The sequence below is a fragment of the Erpetoichthys calabaricus genome, chromosome 14, assembly GCF_900747795.2.
Source record: "Erpetoichthys calabaricus chromosome 14, fErpCal1.3, whole genome shotgun sequence".
In the NCBI taxonomy this organism is placed as follows: domain Eukaryota; kingdom Metazoa; phylum Chordata; class Cladistia; order Polypteriformes; family Polypteridae; genus Erpetoichthys; species Erpetoichthys calabaricus.
The window spans coordinates 83448721-83462704 of NC_041407.2; the positions used below are offsets into that span (position 1 = coordinate 83448721).

At 37.4% G+C, this 13984-nt stretch overlaps 1 protein-coding gene across 12 annotated transcripts in view; it reads right to left on the reverse strand.

Annotated features, from left to right (window-relative positions):
- pum1 (pumilio RNA-binding family member 1) overlaps positions 1-13984 on the reverse strand; it is a 139891-nt gene that overhangs the window by 84432 nt on the left and 41475 nt on the right. For all 12 annotated transcript variants that reach the window (XM_028819712.2, XM_028819704.2, XM_028819710.2 and 9 more), the window contains exons 2-3: positions 6670-7040; positions 4263-4331 (exon numbers count right to left, since the gene is read on the reverse strand). In XM_028819712.2, the coding sequence (XP_028675545.1) occupies positions 4263-4331; positions 6670-7029 (429 nt within the window). In that variant the 5' untranslated portion in view covers positions 7030-7040. The remainder of the gene's footprint in view (positions 1-4262; positions 4332-6669; positions 7041-13984) is intronic.

Below are 13984 nucleotides of genomic sequence, written 5' to 3' on the forward strand. Positions count from 1 at the left end.
CACATGAGCCCGGGAATTTTGCTACTTCCTCTAGAGGTGTTGACACTCAGACGGTGGGGCTGCGAGTCGTGTTTTCAAGTCAACTTTTATAACTAACCACTTTTTTTATTTGGACACTGTGCAACTTTCTGAACTTGCACTTTTGAGCGCCTCCACCATTTTTGCCACTCTATCAATTTCCTTTTGTTGCTTACTGTATACCACCGCTTAAGCCACCAAATAGTATGTTTCTCCTTGCCTCCACTTCACTGCGCAGGACTTCCATTTCACATTCGCTGAAATTCTTTTTTACACTCATTTTTGCCACTGTTTTTTTAACAAATCACTGAACAGAAGGGGCTAATTATATTAATTTGCTTCATCAAATAGGCGAAATTCTGGGAGGAGTCGATGTGGGGCTGTAGGCTCATGCATGTGTGTTAAAATTCACATTGATTGGTGTTTGTAAAGGGAAAGTGTGTAGAACTTTGCTAATGCAGTTTCATGCATCTGAATTTTTTTGTGCTCGCACATTTCTAGTTTTGTCTGTATGCCATGTTTTAATGTGAATTCTACGTAAGGTGTTATACACAAGGTCCCTGGTTTGCAAATGAAACACTAAAATTGTTACCAAGCAATGAAAATCGCACTTGTACATTACATTAGAATTCCTTCAAGAAGGGAACAGACATTACTATATATTATATATATCACAAATCCCTCCATTAATTTATTACAAAAAAAAAAAAAAGCCAAAAAAAAAAAAACACGAAATACCATCATTTTTATATGGCACTAAATTACTCTAGTTCACCAGCACAGTAAGAGTGGGAAATGCCAGAGACCCCACAATACAAAGATCCTGATACTGAGGATGATGAAACATTATTACTGTCATTTATTTCAGTGTTATGCAAAATATCAACAATTATGACTCAAGTGTGTGATATTGCAATTCGTTCCATTTTTAATTTGACTTAAGTTAAAAATCATATATGTACAGGGTGATAATCTTTTATACATAATCAGACAAACTCTTTAAAACAATTAATCTTGTATGTTTGACTTTTTTTAAATTGTGGAAATGGGTTTTAAGTATCTTGGCCTATTCAAATATTCTAGGACTGGCTCCTTTTGAAGTCTGCTTTGTTCTTTACAGTAGGACATAAAATATCGGTTATCACTATCATCAAAAGAAACACTCCACAAAAGAGGTTTTGCATACAGTGTATATTGATGACTCAGCTTCTGTACTGGTAGAGGAGGACTTTGAGCTTGAGAGACCTGGATTAACATTACAGTGATGACATTTCTTTTCAGGTACTCCCATACTAAGCGCTATGTTTTATAGATCCTGCAAGACAAATATTTCTTGTTAGATATGAAATGGCTACAACATTGAGTTATTTGCTTTTTGACCCTAAACCTAATTTTATTTATATCCTCCATCTTCACCAAGTTTCAAAATGAGATTAATGCTACTCTTGGTTAATGAACTGTGTGGTAATAGCGGGTCCACAGCTCATGTCAAAAGGGCCAGGTTTTAAAATAAATAATCGCGACACTCACGGCTTAGTGAGGGGGCATGGTGGTGTGTGGCCAAGCGGTTCTCGGGGAATTCGTAATGCGGGAGATTCTCACTTAAGTGCACAGGTGAGGAGTCGTCCGCATCCATAATTGTTCCCGGGAGCTGCTGATTGCGCTTCTATTTATTACGGGGACGTGGAACAGCTGTGGCAGAGTGGCTAGCAGGGAGATGAAGGAAGAAAAGAAAGAAAGAAACAGAGGTTGCAGGAGTGAGGAAAAAGGCAAGAAGCAGTGAGGAGAAAGCTGGTGTGTGTAAAAAGAGAGAGAGAGCGGTGCACTTTTTGCACCATCCCCTCATTTCATTGTTTATGCCTCACTGCCAAGCTCTTCGGTGACATTACCGACAGTGTCGGGTTCAGGGTTCCCGTAAGGACAATGGCAGCGTGGAGCAAACCGTAACAAGGCAACAAATCGTTTAGTTTTTGCAGTTAGTTTTTGCATCCCAAAAATATTTACTCATCACTCACAATATACACAGATAAACAACAACGGGTATCAGAATATTTTAAAAATATTGTTGAATATATAGCATACAATAGGGAGTTTAAAATGTATAGGCTAAAGACATGCACAAATATATTTGGTACAGGTTTATAAAAAAAAAAAAAATCTCTGATGCACTGCATCAACTTTTTTGGACATTGGCATCCTTTTGCTTTGTTGGGTAGGTGCTTTACTGCGTTGCTGGAAAAGATTAATTTTAGCTAAGCAGCCTGGTACCAAACAAAGTGTCAGTAGCTTACACATGACAAGCAATTTCAGTTGAGCACTTCTTTTGCTCTAAAACTGTAGTAACCAAAAAAAAAAAAAGAATGCACAATTTAAACATGGGCAGATTTGGTAAAGAAATTTCTGCAGCATTGCCAATGTCTGCAGTACATGATCTGTTGGAATGAAAAAAGAAAAGTATTTTATTAGTTCATGCATAAAAAGGAATTCTAATAGATAGTCCTGAATGTCCCTGAGGGAATGAATAAAGCATTTATCTATATCAATCATACTGCTGGAGTTAGTATGGCAACACAAATTCCAATACTTGTACACGGGAGAACTCCTCACTGAAGGACTTGATGGAGTGAAGTACCCTGTACAATTTAACAAAACACATGCACTATGGTACAAAAGATAGTTGTATCCATCTTGCATGGTGATGTATTGCATGTACTTAAATATATGAAATAATTAGTCAATAAAGTAAAAAGGTGGAGACTAAACACATCAAACGTCATATACTTCTGGAAAGGCAAGGATCTGATCTTGCCCTAACCCACAGCGAGGGGTTTGTGTACTCTGTGCATTGATGTATTGTTACAAAAATATTATAATGCTGTACTGATACAGAAACTGTATCGATACCCCCATTCCAACAATAAAGCACAATGTTTCTCTCACATTCTCAAACTACATGTAGAAAACGGTTTTTAGAGGAGAAAGATGAAAGATGATGAATCTTGCTCATGTACAGCTCGAAACGGCAACACAGCTACACAGTCACATTTACAAGAAAACCTGGAAATAATGTACTTAGACAAAAAAAAAAATTAGTTCTACTGTGGCACTGTTAATGCTTTATCCTCCTTAGCATTTTTGTTAAAAATGAATGTTTTTCCATAATAAAAAAATGCTACTATATGTAATAAAACCGTAAATACCAAAACCTCAACATGAATACAGTAGAAAAGGTATGTCTAGTGGCCACTGCTATACTAAAACAGATTTACTGTATTACATGTCGTCTGTGAAAGATTTTTTGAGACCGTCACCAACGCACAGTCTGATGGTACAACTGGAACAGTAGAAGTGAGTTTCCTTGTGCACTTTTCTTGTATTTTGTGCATTGCTTGTACATAAGAGGGTAGGATGTCAGTGCCTGACATGCATCATGGACACACTTGTGTTATTGCGGGACACCTTCATGCGACTGAATACACTGAGCATGCATTAGTTTCACTTTAGGTGACAATGTATGATGAGCAATTTACATCATCAACACTTTCAGTTTCAGTCAATTCTAAAACTGCCTTTACAGCTTTTCGTTTACCATTGTGCTATTTCCTGGAGGCTCAGAATATTGAGAAGTTAACTTAGAATTACCATAGAGTGGCAGAAAGCATGATGTTATTTCACCCACTAGATGGCAGCAGAGTACTGTCTCAAGGGATATTCAGGCTTAACATTATAAAGTGCATCATTTCATGACACTAGGTTTAACCACACTTGCATAGAATTCAGAGCCCAAGTCATGCTCAGGGTTAATGCCAAGGAGGTTAACTGTAATTCTGTCCAAGACTGAAGCTGAGGATAAAAAGCTAGACTAATCAGTATACATTCAAAGCATTCCTAATGTGAATATAGGTCACTTTGATTTTATAGGTAAAAAAGCATATAAAACATAATAGTTTCACTGCTCAGGATTAGTATAATTTTTCTTTGTTTTAATTTAACTATAGTACATTTATAACAGTGAATATGGTGCTGAGCTTATAGGTGAAAGTGTATTTTGTATTAAAAAAAAATACTGTTGAATGGAAAAATATATTGCTGCTAGTAAAAAAATGAAATATGAAGAATGTATTCAATTAGCAATGTTTTTAAATCATCTCAGCAGACTAATAAAGACAAAATAGCTAAAGGAATCACTTTCAGTAAGTGTTTGAAACCTTTAGAAATAGAATTCAGTAAGGAAAAATAGTCACCTCTCCCATTGCTCTTCCCTCTAATGCCAAAGCTTGAAAATCATGGTTTAGTTCATCCATTGATCGCACCTGAAATGAAACATGTGTTATGTTAAACATAAACACACAGAACACATTACTCATATTCTAATCATCACTCAACCTCAACATGAAGCCCTAAACAGTTATTATGACCCAGCAATTTCAGTGGCCTGTAATAATTGCTCGGGGAAGTTGCTTTGAAATAAAAAGATCAACCAGGTTGTTTTAAAAAAAACAAAACCCTGTGAAAGACTAATCAGCAAAAATTAAATACAGTCGACCCTTGATATACGACCGGCCAACATATGAACAACTTGGTTTACGACCAAAATTTTTGTTTTGAATTACAACCAACGTCTTGCATTACGACCCGATTGCGGTCATGTGTATCCGCTTGTGCGATTGTAAACAAACAGCCGAGAGTGTTCGTAAGCGTCAGTCGGAGCCCAGATACATGTGTTTGGGGACGTAATTTCAGTCGATGCAGTGATTTATATAATTTATTTCGATAATTGCTAAGGAAGAAAGAGAAGGTAATGAAGGTAAAGAAAGCGATTACAATCGAAACAAAGAAGAAAATTGTGTGGAAATAGGAGAGTGGTGTTCATGTGACTGATCTCGCCAATATGTACAGCATGTTGAAATCCACCATCTCGACAATTTTACAAAGAAAAGATTTGTATAATGAGGCTCCTTCCAAACAATAACCACCTTCCATTTCATTCTCCTCCTCCCTTCCTGCAACCCAAAGATGTCAAATTAAATGGTGAGTACAGTATGAAATTGTTGTTTCTGGTAGCCTAGGCACTTTTTTATAACTTTTTGGTTAGTACATTAGAAAAATTATTGGTGTTTTGGTAAATTATGCACATTATACAACCCTTTTTTATTATGAAAAGGTTAAGTAAATGTTGCTGTGGGAGGTTTGAAACGCATTACGGGTATTTCCATTATTTCTTATGGGAAAAATAGTCTTGACTTACAACCAACTTGAGTTACAACCAGCCCTCGCGAACGAATTGAGTTCATAACTCAAGGGTCCACTGTATTCCTTAACAAGTTGCAAAGCCAGTAACAAGCTCTTCATTAAGTAGAACAGAGCACTCAAAAGTCATGCTTATAAGATAAAATAACCAAAATCAAGGGGCCAGTATAATTTTCAATAAGATTCCACAAGTCCTTAAAACAGGGAGAATTACATATAAAAAGTGATGCAATTCCTACATCATCTTTTTGTTTTAATGTTTTTTTATGTAAATACTCTCAATGTTGAAAGTCTACACTAAAAGTTCTTATCCTTGGTTTCATTTTAATACCAATATGCTTTGGTATAGCTTCATACTGATAACTGTTACTGTCGACACACTTATGGACTGCATTGCAGCCATGCTGGTGGAGTTACTCAGAAACATAATGCATGGACTTCAAGGGCTATGCAGCCTTATGTTATAGAAATATCACATAACTTATGATTCATGGCATCTACCCTCACATAACATTTCACACAGCAGATCTGTATGCAAGTCAGAAGGGTGTTCTCAGTTAAATAATAAGGTTATGATATTTTCTTTAATTTTTTATTTATTTTTAGTTAAATTAGGTGATTGAATACGGCACTGGTTCCTAACAGCACATTCTTTACATGCTAAAGTGGACTTATTTCTTAACACACTGTACATATCCAGTGACTATGATAGAGTACAATTTGTTTATGTTCTGGAGAAAATGGCTATTATATGTAGGTTTGTGTAAAGTTCTTTTGTTAAATAGAATTTAACTAAATGTAATGCTTTTGAGAGATGGGATCTTATCTAAAAATTTTCATCCATTATTGTTATATGCCTTAGGAGAAAATATATTTACATTTTGGAGACAAAATCTTTAAAGAATATTGCTTAAAGCAAGATACGCTTATTTTGAGCCAAAAAAAGTCTCTAAAAAATACTAAAGTACCCACAGTCAGTTTCAGACTTATCTATTAAAATTCAGCAACAAAAAAAATAATTGATGTCAAATCAAATGCAATATGTTCGATACTTTTTTCTGTTCATTTCAAAATTATTCTAAAAAGTAGGGTAATATTTTAGTGCTCTATTTTAAGCTCAATTATCAATGCGCATATCATTTTCTCCATTGTAAGTCACTGATTTTTCTTTTAATTTTATAATACAGCCCAATCATGTGTGGTGCTTTGTATTTTTTTTTTTAATAAATGAATATGCAGGGAACTGTTTCTGTTTTGTTTACTGGGGTGATATGCCAGCAAAGTCAAATTAGGTATTTTCAGAATTTTTAACACACCAAGCCCAAAAGGTTCACCACCACTGCACTAGATAATCACATCTACAAATCTGTATTTAAGACATCTTAAGACTCTTTCCCTCACCTGGTTCTCTGAGTGGATATTGTCACCAGTTGGCCAGCGATGTTTACCATTGTTGTAGCCGCCACCACCAGGTTGCTCTCCGTGCTGCCGCTGAAAAAAGTAATCTACCATAGCATCATCCTGGGAGCGCCCAGCACCCCCAGCAGAACCAGGAACTTGAGCAGAATGCACGCCAGCCGGAAGCGGCTGACTTGCTGCAGAGGGCTGGGGGGCCTGTCCTGCAGGGGGTGCGCCTGATCCAGTTGTCAATACCACAGGCATGTTGGGCTGGCTTGTATCAAGGGGATGGTGTTTAAGGTGGGGGCTGAAGGAGTCCTGCCAGAGTACTGTTTTTCTCTTTAGCACACACGCAACGCTCATTCCACCAGCACCTGCAAGGCAAAGAAATTTGAATATTAAGGCAAGCAATAGCTTAAGAATAGATTTCTCTCATCAACATAGCTGTACTCACATCATATAATTAACAGTCATTAACATATCTAATTTAACATAATAATTTTAAACATATTTTAGTGAGCTTTCAATAATTTTTAACTAAAATAGACTGTTTTCTGTCTTTTAGCCTTTTGCTTTTCAAGATCTTTAAACATGGAATGTAGAATCAGTAGGAATGCACTTGACCTCAAGTTGGTTTGTTCAACTTACAAAACACTAAGTAGTAATAGCCTTCTAATAAAGCTTTACTTTCCTATTTTCATTTATATACTCAAGTGAAAATGAAGACATACAACCAAATGTGTATTACACTCTCCAATTGTCTCTCTCCAGGTGACGGGAAGACATGGGCCTAAGGGTTAAATTATACCTTGTACAAAGGTAAATTTCAGCTGCTCCAGTAAGCACATACTACATAAGCAAAAGAAAGCCATAAAGAGCACATCATTGTATTCTCCCTCTCAGGCACACAGCAGGTCTACAGAATTAAATGACAGATAAAATGCAGGTGAGAATGAAAGTGATTGGTTAACTCTCTGCATACAGTTGTTAGGCAGCTTTTATTGGTCGTAGGCATATGTACCATATGTGTTGCCAGAGGCTAGGATGTGCAGTAAGTTACACAAGAGCCAACTGCCAGCTACTGTATTTGTATTGGCCAACTATTTTTGTGGGGATAAAATGTGAAGTAACTAGCAGTGCATTATAAAATTATTCAATTGGCCAATCAAAATGCACACAATCTCCAGAATGCTGTGAGCTGTGGTCTTCATAAAATGAGGCACACTTGGTAGAACTAAACTGACTTTTGGCTAGTGCTCCAAAATTTAAAAACAGAAAGGGTGGAATTGAACCACACATCATTGTATTGGTTAGAGTTAAATCAGAAATTCATGGGGTGTTATGAGACACATGATGGGGCAAAAAAAAAAAGTTGCTACTCTTTACAATTTAATGGTTAGGTACTGATTTTAGTAAATGTAACTGGACCTAATCCAAGTCGATTCACCAGACCCGAGTTCTGTAACGAGCAACTTCTTACTTTTGGAGGTATGTTTAATTAGACTTGTAAGTTTCCTGCAAAAACAAGTCTATTTTGTTTAGACAGCTGGTCCTAGTAGCTCAAATCATTCTAAAACTAATTTACCACAATAGGTACTGTATAAAGAGACAGTACTGGATTGTGAAAATCAAGTCAAGTATTTAAAAGATCTGTATGGTTTACCTTAGAGCAGGAAAATCCTACTGCTCCTTTAGGACAAAAAAAGACCATAGCTAGATGCCATTTTTATCCACTATGAAATTAGATCAGAAATCAAAATACATAATTCACGAACATGCCTTGTGATTATGATGATGTAACTTTTAGTCCTTTCAACTTGCAGCATCGTGTACTTTAAGCCAAGATTACAATGACATTCGCCCTTTGAATGTGACAGACAGGGCTACAGGATTTTAATCAATCTACTTTAGAGTTGGGGAAAACAGATGTCTATTATTGCAGTACTTTGCATGAGGAGGTAAAAAAAAATTAAGGAACTTTCAAACCATGTGGCTATCTTTGTACTTGTGGATAGTTTACAGGTCAGTTACCTTTATTCAGGTGGTGGTTCAAAACATACATATTGGTCAGATGTTTGTGTGGCCCTGCTCACATTTGAAGTACAAGGCAAATCTGATTTATGACATGTGGTGGCACCAAAAAAAGTGCCATAAATCACAGAGATGTGCAGTTAGCAGGGCTGCTAAATCAGCATTCTTCATTGCTAAGAATTAGCAAAAAGTGAATGTGTCAGGAATTGGATTGTTGAAGCCAAGGTGAAGTTCATTAGCCTAATGACAAAAATGTGAGCAATATAATGAGGTGATTTGTTCTGGACCCAAAATAATCTTAAATCTATTATCTGTAACCTCAATCCCTTTAAGAAGTAACACTGTTAGCGTTAATATCTTTTCACAAAACCTGGGTTGTGTGTTTGATTTCAGGCTCATATAAAACCCTTTTGCAAATCTGTTTATTTTCACCTTTGGAACATCGTGTGTCCTTGTTCTGATACAGACCAGTGATTCCAAACACTCAGTCTTCAGGGCCCTCTATGGCTGCAAGTTCTTTCCCTAACCAGTTTTTTCTCTTACTTTGACCCCTATCCTACTTATCCAAACTTCTTTTTTTTTTTTTTTTTTTTTTTAAACAACATCCCGGAAATAATTACCAACTGGTTTTGTCATAATTTTACTGAATGAAGCAGGAATTTATAGGTGTTAGATGGTTAAGAATCCGTCATTTTTCCTTTTTTTAAATTCTGCAATTCTTTTTTTTAGAGAAGTATTTACTAATAAGTATACAAGTTGGCAACACTGAAGTAGCTGCTCCTTTCAGAGTCACTTGTGCGGACATCTGTTGGCTGTATTAACATATCATTAACAAAGCCAACTTCACAGAAAAAGTTCATTAAAAGACAAAGTAATCATTTAAAGATACAGAAAAAAAATAAAATAGGTCTTAATTTCCCAGATATGTAAATCTGACACCACTGTACTTTTCTAAATGCAAAATTAAAGGAAAAAGACAAGTCAGCTAATTAAGCAATTACAGCAGTTAAAAGTAACGATAACTGACTGAATGAGTAACTGGAAAAAAAACTTTCAGAATCAAGTCTGGAGTACCGATACCATGGCTATTATCCACGCTCTTATTTATTTTTTGCAACTGGACTACAATAATGCCCTTTATAGTGGTCTCCCCAAATGTTTATTATATAAATTTTGCATTTCAAATTCACTAGCTCACTAAACATGATCGCGAAAGAGTACTCACCCAAGTAATGTTTAATTTAGACTAAAACTCATTGGGGAAAACATTCTGACCAGCACAACCACCGAACTGTTTTCTTGTATTAAGTTAACAGGGGAGCATGGAGGTGCATGATTTTGTGACAAATGGGAAGAAGGCAGGGCTGGGGATTGTAAAGTTCTTTGAATCAGTTAGACAACATATCTCTCTATTATAAAAAAAAAAAAAAAAAATCCTGGGAGGGAGACGAGACGTGATCTTCTCAGAAGACAATTTGACGTCCCGCGAGAGACGCTTTAACGTCACGCGAAACAAGGCAGTGAGACAACATTTATAAGAAGTTCATGGACATCTAACCAAGCAGTTGTTGGAATGTTTTTGGCAGACAGACATCATGTGCTCCCATCTCTTAAAACAATGACAAGTAACAAGCAGAACACGCAGCAGGAAGCCAGCAGATGATTCAACCGCTTCTCCTTAGCGTGCATTCAGCCACCCTCCCCAAAGCATGAGTGGCAGACACGCGAAGTGGCAAAAGGACAGCTGCTGTACAGGTTTTGAAATGATTGACGCAAAGCACGACAAGCAGAAAATGCAGCTCGCCAGCAGCATCAAGCCGGCAGATGATCCGACTGCAACTCCTTAGCGTGCGTTTAGCCCCATCTTCACAACGCGAGCAGAAGAAACAAGAAGTGGCAAAAGGACAGCTGCTGTACAGGGTTTTAAATGATCGATGTGCAGCGTGACAAAAAGAACACGCAGCTCGCCAGTAGCAGCAGAAAGACAGCAGATGATCCAACAGCATCTCCTTAGCGTGCATTCAGCCACCCCCCCCCTTCACAACACGAGCAGCGTTATACGTCCTGCGAAAAAGATTTAACCACGCCCGGGGTTGGAAATAAAGGCCAAGTATTGTTTTTACAAAAGTATTAAAGTAAAAGCGAAAATAATGCATATGTAACAATTCCCGTGAAAATAACAATCTCTTTACATTGTACATCCGGTAAACCAAACCTGGGTGTGGGCAAATGAAGCGAGCAGACAGCAGAGCCCCCTAGTTACAAATAAATTAAAGACTTGTCACATAGAAATAATTAAAATATTTGATATGTTTATGGGCTATTCACCTTATTTTATGTATTATGTTTTTATGCTATTACATGTAAATATTATAAATGGTTATCTCTGTTTTATGCACCTTTATTTTATTGTTTTTTATATATATGTAAAATACATATACAAACTGCCTAAAATTCATTTGTTTAAAGGGACACTTAAAATCCCTGAAATTCATTTTGCATATACTTGAATGGTACAGATGCAGATGGGGTATGGTTCCCAGTTATGAGTAATTACTGTAGTTGAAGGACAGTTGAGCTCAAAGTACAATTTTATGATCACTTAGCACTATGAAAACAAAGCAAAGGCGGTTTTACAGAAATTCTGAAGTAATGCTGACCTTCAGTTTGATTTCACAAAGGTAACCTTAAATTTGGGGGTAGGTACCACTTCCACCTCCTACTAAATATTGGTTCAAGGTTAGGTCATTGACCTCAAGGCTCCTCTGGAATGCAAGAGACCAAACCTTAAACATTCAACCCTGGTTAGAGAGATTGTGTGCATGTGTAGCGCTGCTAGAACTATATCACTGGGCTTTCACCCGCCCCATTTTGTCATGGCTGTGTCATCCCCCGATTCCCATCCGAGGCCCCTAGAATCCTCCCTATCTCTCCCACTTTCTCTTCAGGATGTTCTGTTTACCTCCTTGAAGTCTAAAGCCACCAAACTTTCTCTGGGACTTATTTTTCCATATGTCATCAACATCTGGCATCGTGTAGAAAAGTTACTTGCACCCTCTGCAAAATGGCACTCCCTCACTCCTATATTTCATAACCCTGCTCTCTCAATAGGTGGCTGTCCCTCTGTATTTCCCCCCAGGCAGAATGCTGGAATTAGTGCTCTGGGGAATCTATTTAATAGTTCGGGGCTTGTGATGTTCCAGTCTTTACAAATACATTTTAACCTCTCTGGTTCCAATTTCTTTTTCTACCTTCAACTCCAATCAGTGCTTAGAACATATGGGATTTCCCTGACTACACCCCTACCATATCATTCATTGTACTCTGTTTATTCTTTCTCTCCCAAGAAAGAACCTGTCTCTACTCTTTACTTCGCAACACATCCTATCAAAGCTCTGCCCTTGATTTCTCTTTGGTCCAGAGATCTGTCTTCTCTCTCTTCACCCCATTCATGGAACACCATTCTCTCCAATGTAAGGTTTCGATCTAGAAACCCAAACTACCAACACACAAAGTTCAAAATTCGACACAGACACTATCCTACTCCCCTAAAGCAGTTTCCGATGGACTACACTGCTGATCCTGTCAATTATTTTCCTTAGTTTACAAGGCACTTTTCTCTACATGTTCTGCCACTGTCACCTACTGTCTCTTTCTTTCTTTCCTGCAGTATTCCTCTGTTACCTCAAACCTTTCTACTTTTTTCTTCTGAACACAAGTTATTCTGTCTGGGTACCTTGGCACCCAAACTAATTACTGCCTCCCACTGGAAGGCACCTGAATGTGTCACTGTCAACAGCCGGCAGTCCTCCTTCGACAACTTAAAACATCTGGAGTTGTTTGGAGTATGGATTAATGGTCATTCCAGTAGTGTAATCGAATCCTAGTCTGCTGCAGCTCAATTGTGTAAATATTGTGTAAATCTCAGATACTAACTACTTGATCTTTTTTTTTTCCCCTTCAAATCCCGTAAACACCAGAAATCACTCTACTCCGTTTGGCCCTTAACCTGCAACTACTTCGTCTGGGGTATGACGTTAATCTGCGTCCAGCCCTGCAAGCAGGTCTTCCAAGTTACAGGGAAAACCTCCACTCCAGCCATCATAAAACAGTTCACGCAGTTCCAGTATGGTGCAAAGGTGTCACAACTGTTTAGCTTGGACATCTAACTTGCATTACTGCATCCCAAACTGAAGATCCCTTTTTATAAAGATAAAACAACGGCGGCTGAAAGCTTTATTAAAATAAATACTACTGCAGCCCAAGTCAAATTTCCAGATAGAAAATATTGCCTATATTGTGCATTACAGGACATTACCACAACGGAAATAAAACAGCAGCAGATTCAAAACGTTTTTCGTCAACAGCATGAGATTTAAAAATCTGACTGAAAAAACAGAACTAAGGTATAAGTGACTTTTGCAGAACTGTTACTATCTATACAATGATGTGAAAGTGAAAGCTGTCAGCACACAACATGGACATCACTCTATGTGAATGTGGGCTGTTAATGCAAGTCAAGTGCTTCGCGCACACACAGTTCATTTATTGAGTCGCACCCTTAGATAAGTATGATGAATTGCAACGCTGTTTCATAGATGTTCCACTGCATCCAGTGGCTTCTTTCCAAACTGAACTCTTTTTTTTTATACCTGTCAAAGCAGAAACATTACTTTTTTGGGAAAGTTCTCATTACATATTTCAATGTTGCAGGGAGCAGCAAGTTGCAGTTATACTACAGCACTCATGAGCCACATTTTCGAGAGTGAGTGCTTGAGACATTGATCCAGTTTTTACTGACAGATTCAAAAATGGGTAGATTACAGCAAGAAAGTGTTACAGGTCATATGAAAAAGTTTGGGAAACCCTCTTAATTCTTTGGATTTTTGTTTATCATTAGCTGAGCTTTCAAAGTAGCAACTTCCTTTAAATATATGACATGCCTTATGGAAACAGTAGTATTTCAGCAGTGACATTAAATTTATTGGATTAACAGAAAATATGCAATATGCATCAAAACAAAATTAGACAGGTGCATAAATTTGGGCACCCCAACCGAGATATTACGTCAATACTTATATTTGCAAAAGGATGCTCAACTAACAGCCTCTAGACGCCTCCGACAGCCTTTGACGAGTGTCTGGATTCTGGATGGAGGTATTTTTGACCATTCTTCCATACAAAATTTCTCCAGTTCAGTTAAATTTGATGGCTACCGAGCATGGACAGCCTGCTTCAAATCATCCCATAGATTTTCGATGATATTCAAGTCAGGGGACAGTGACGG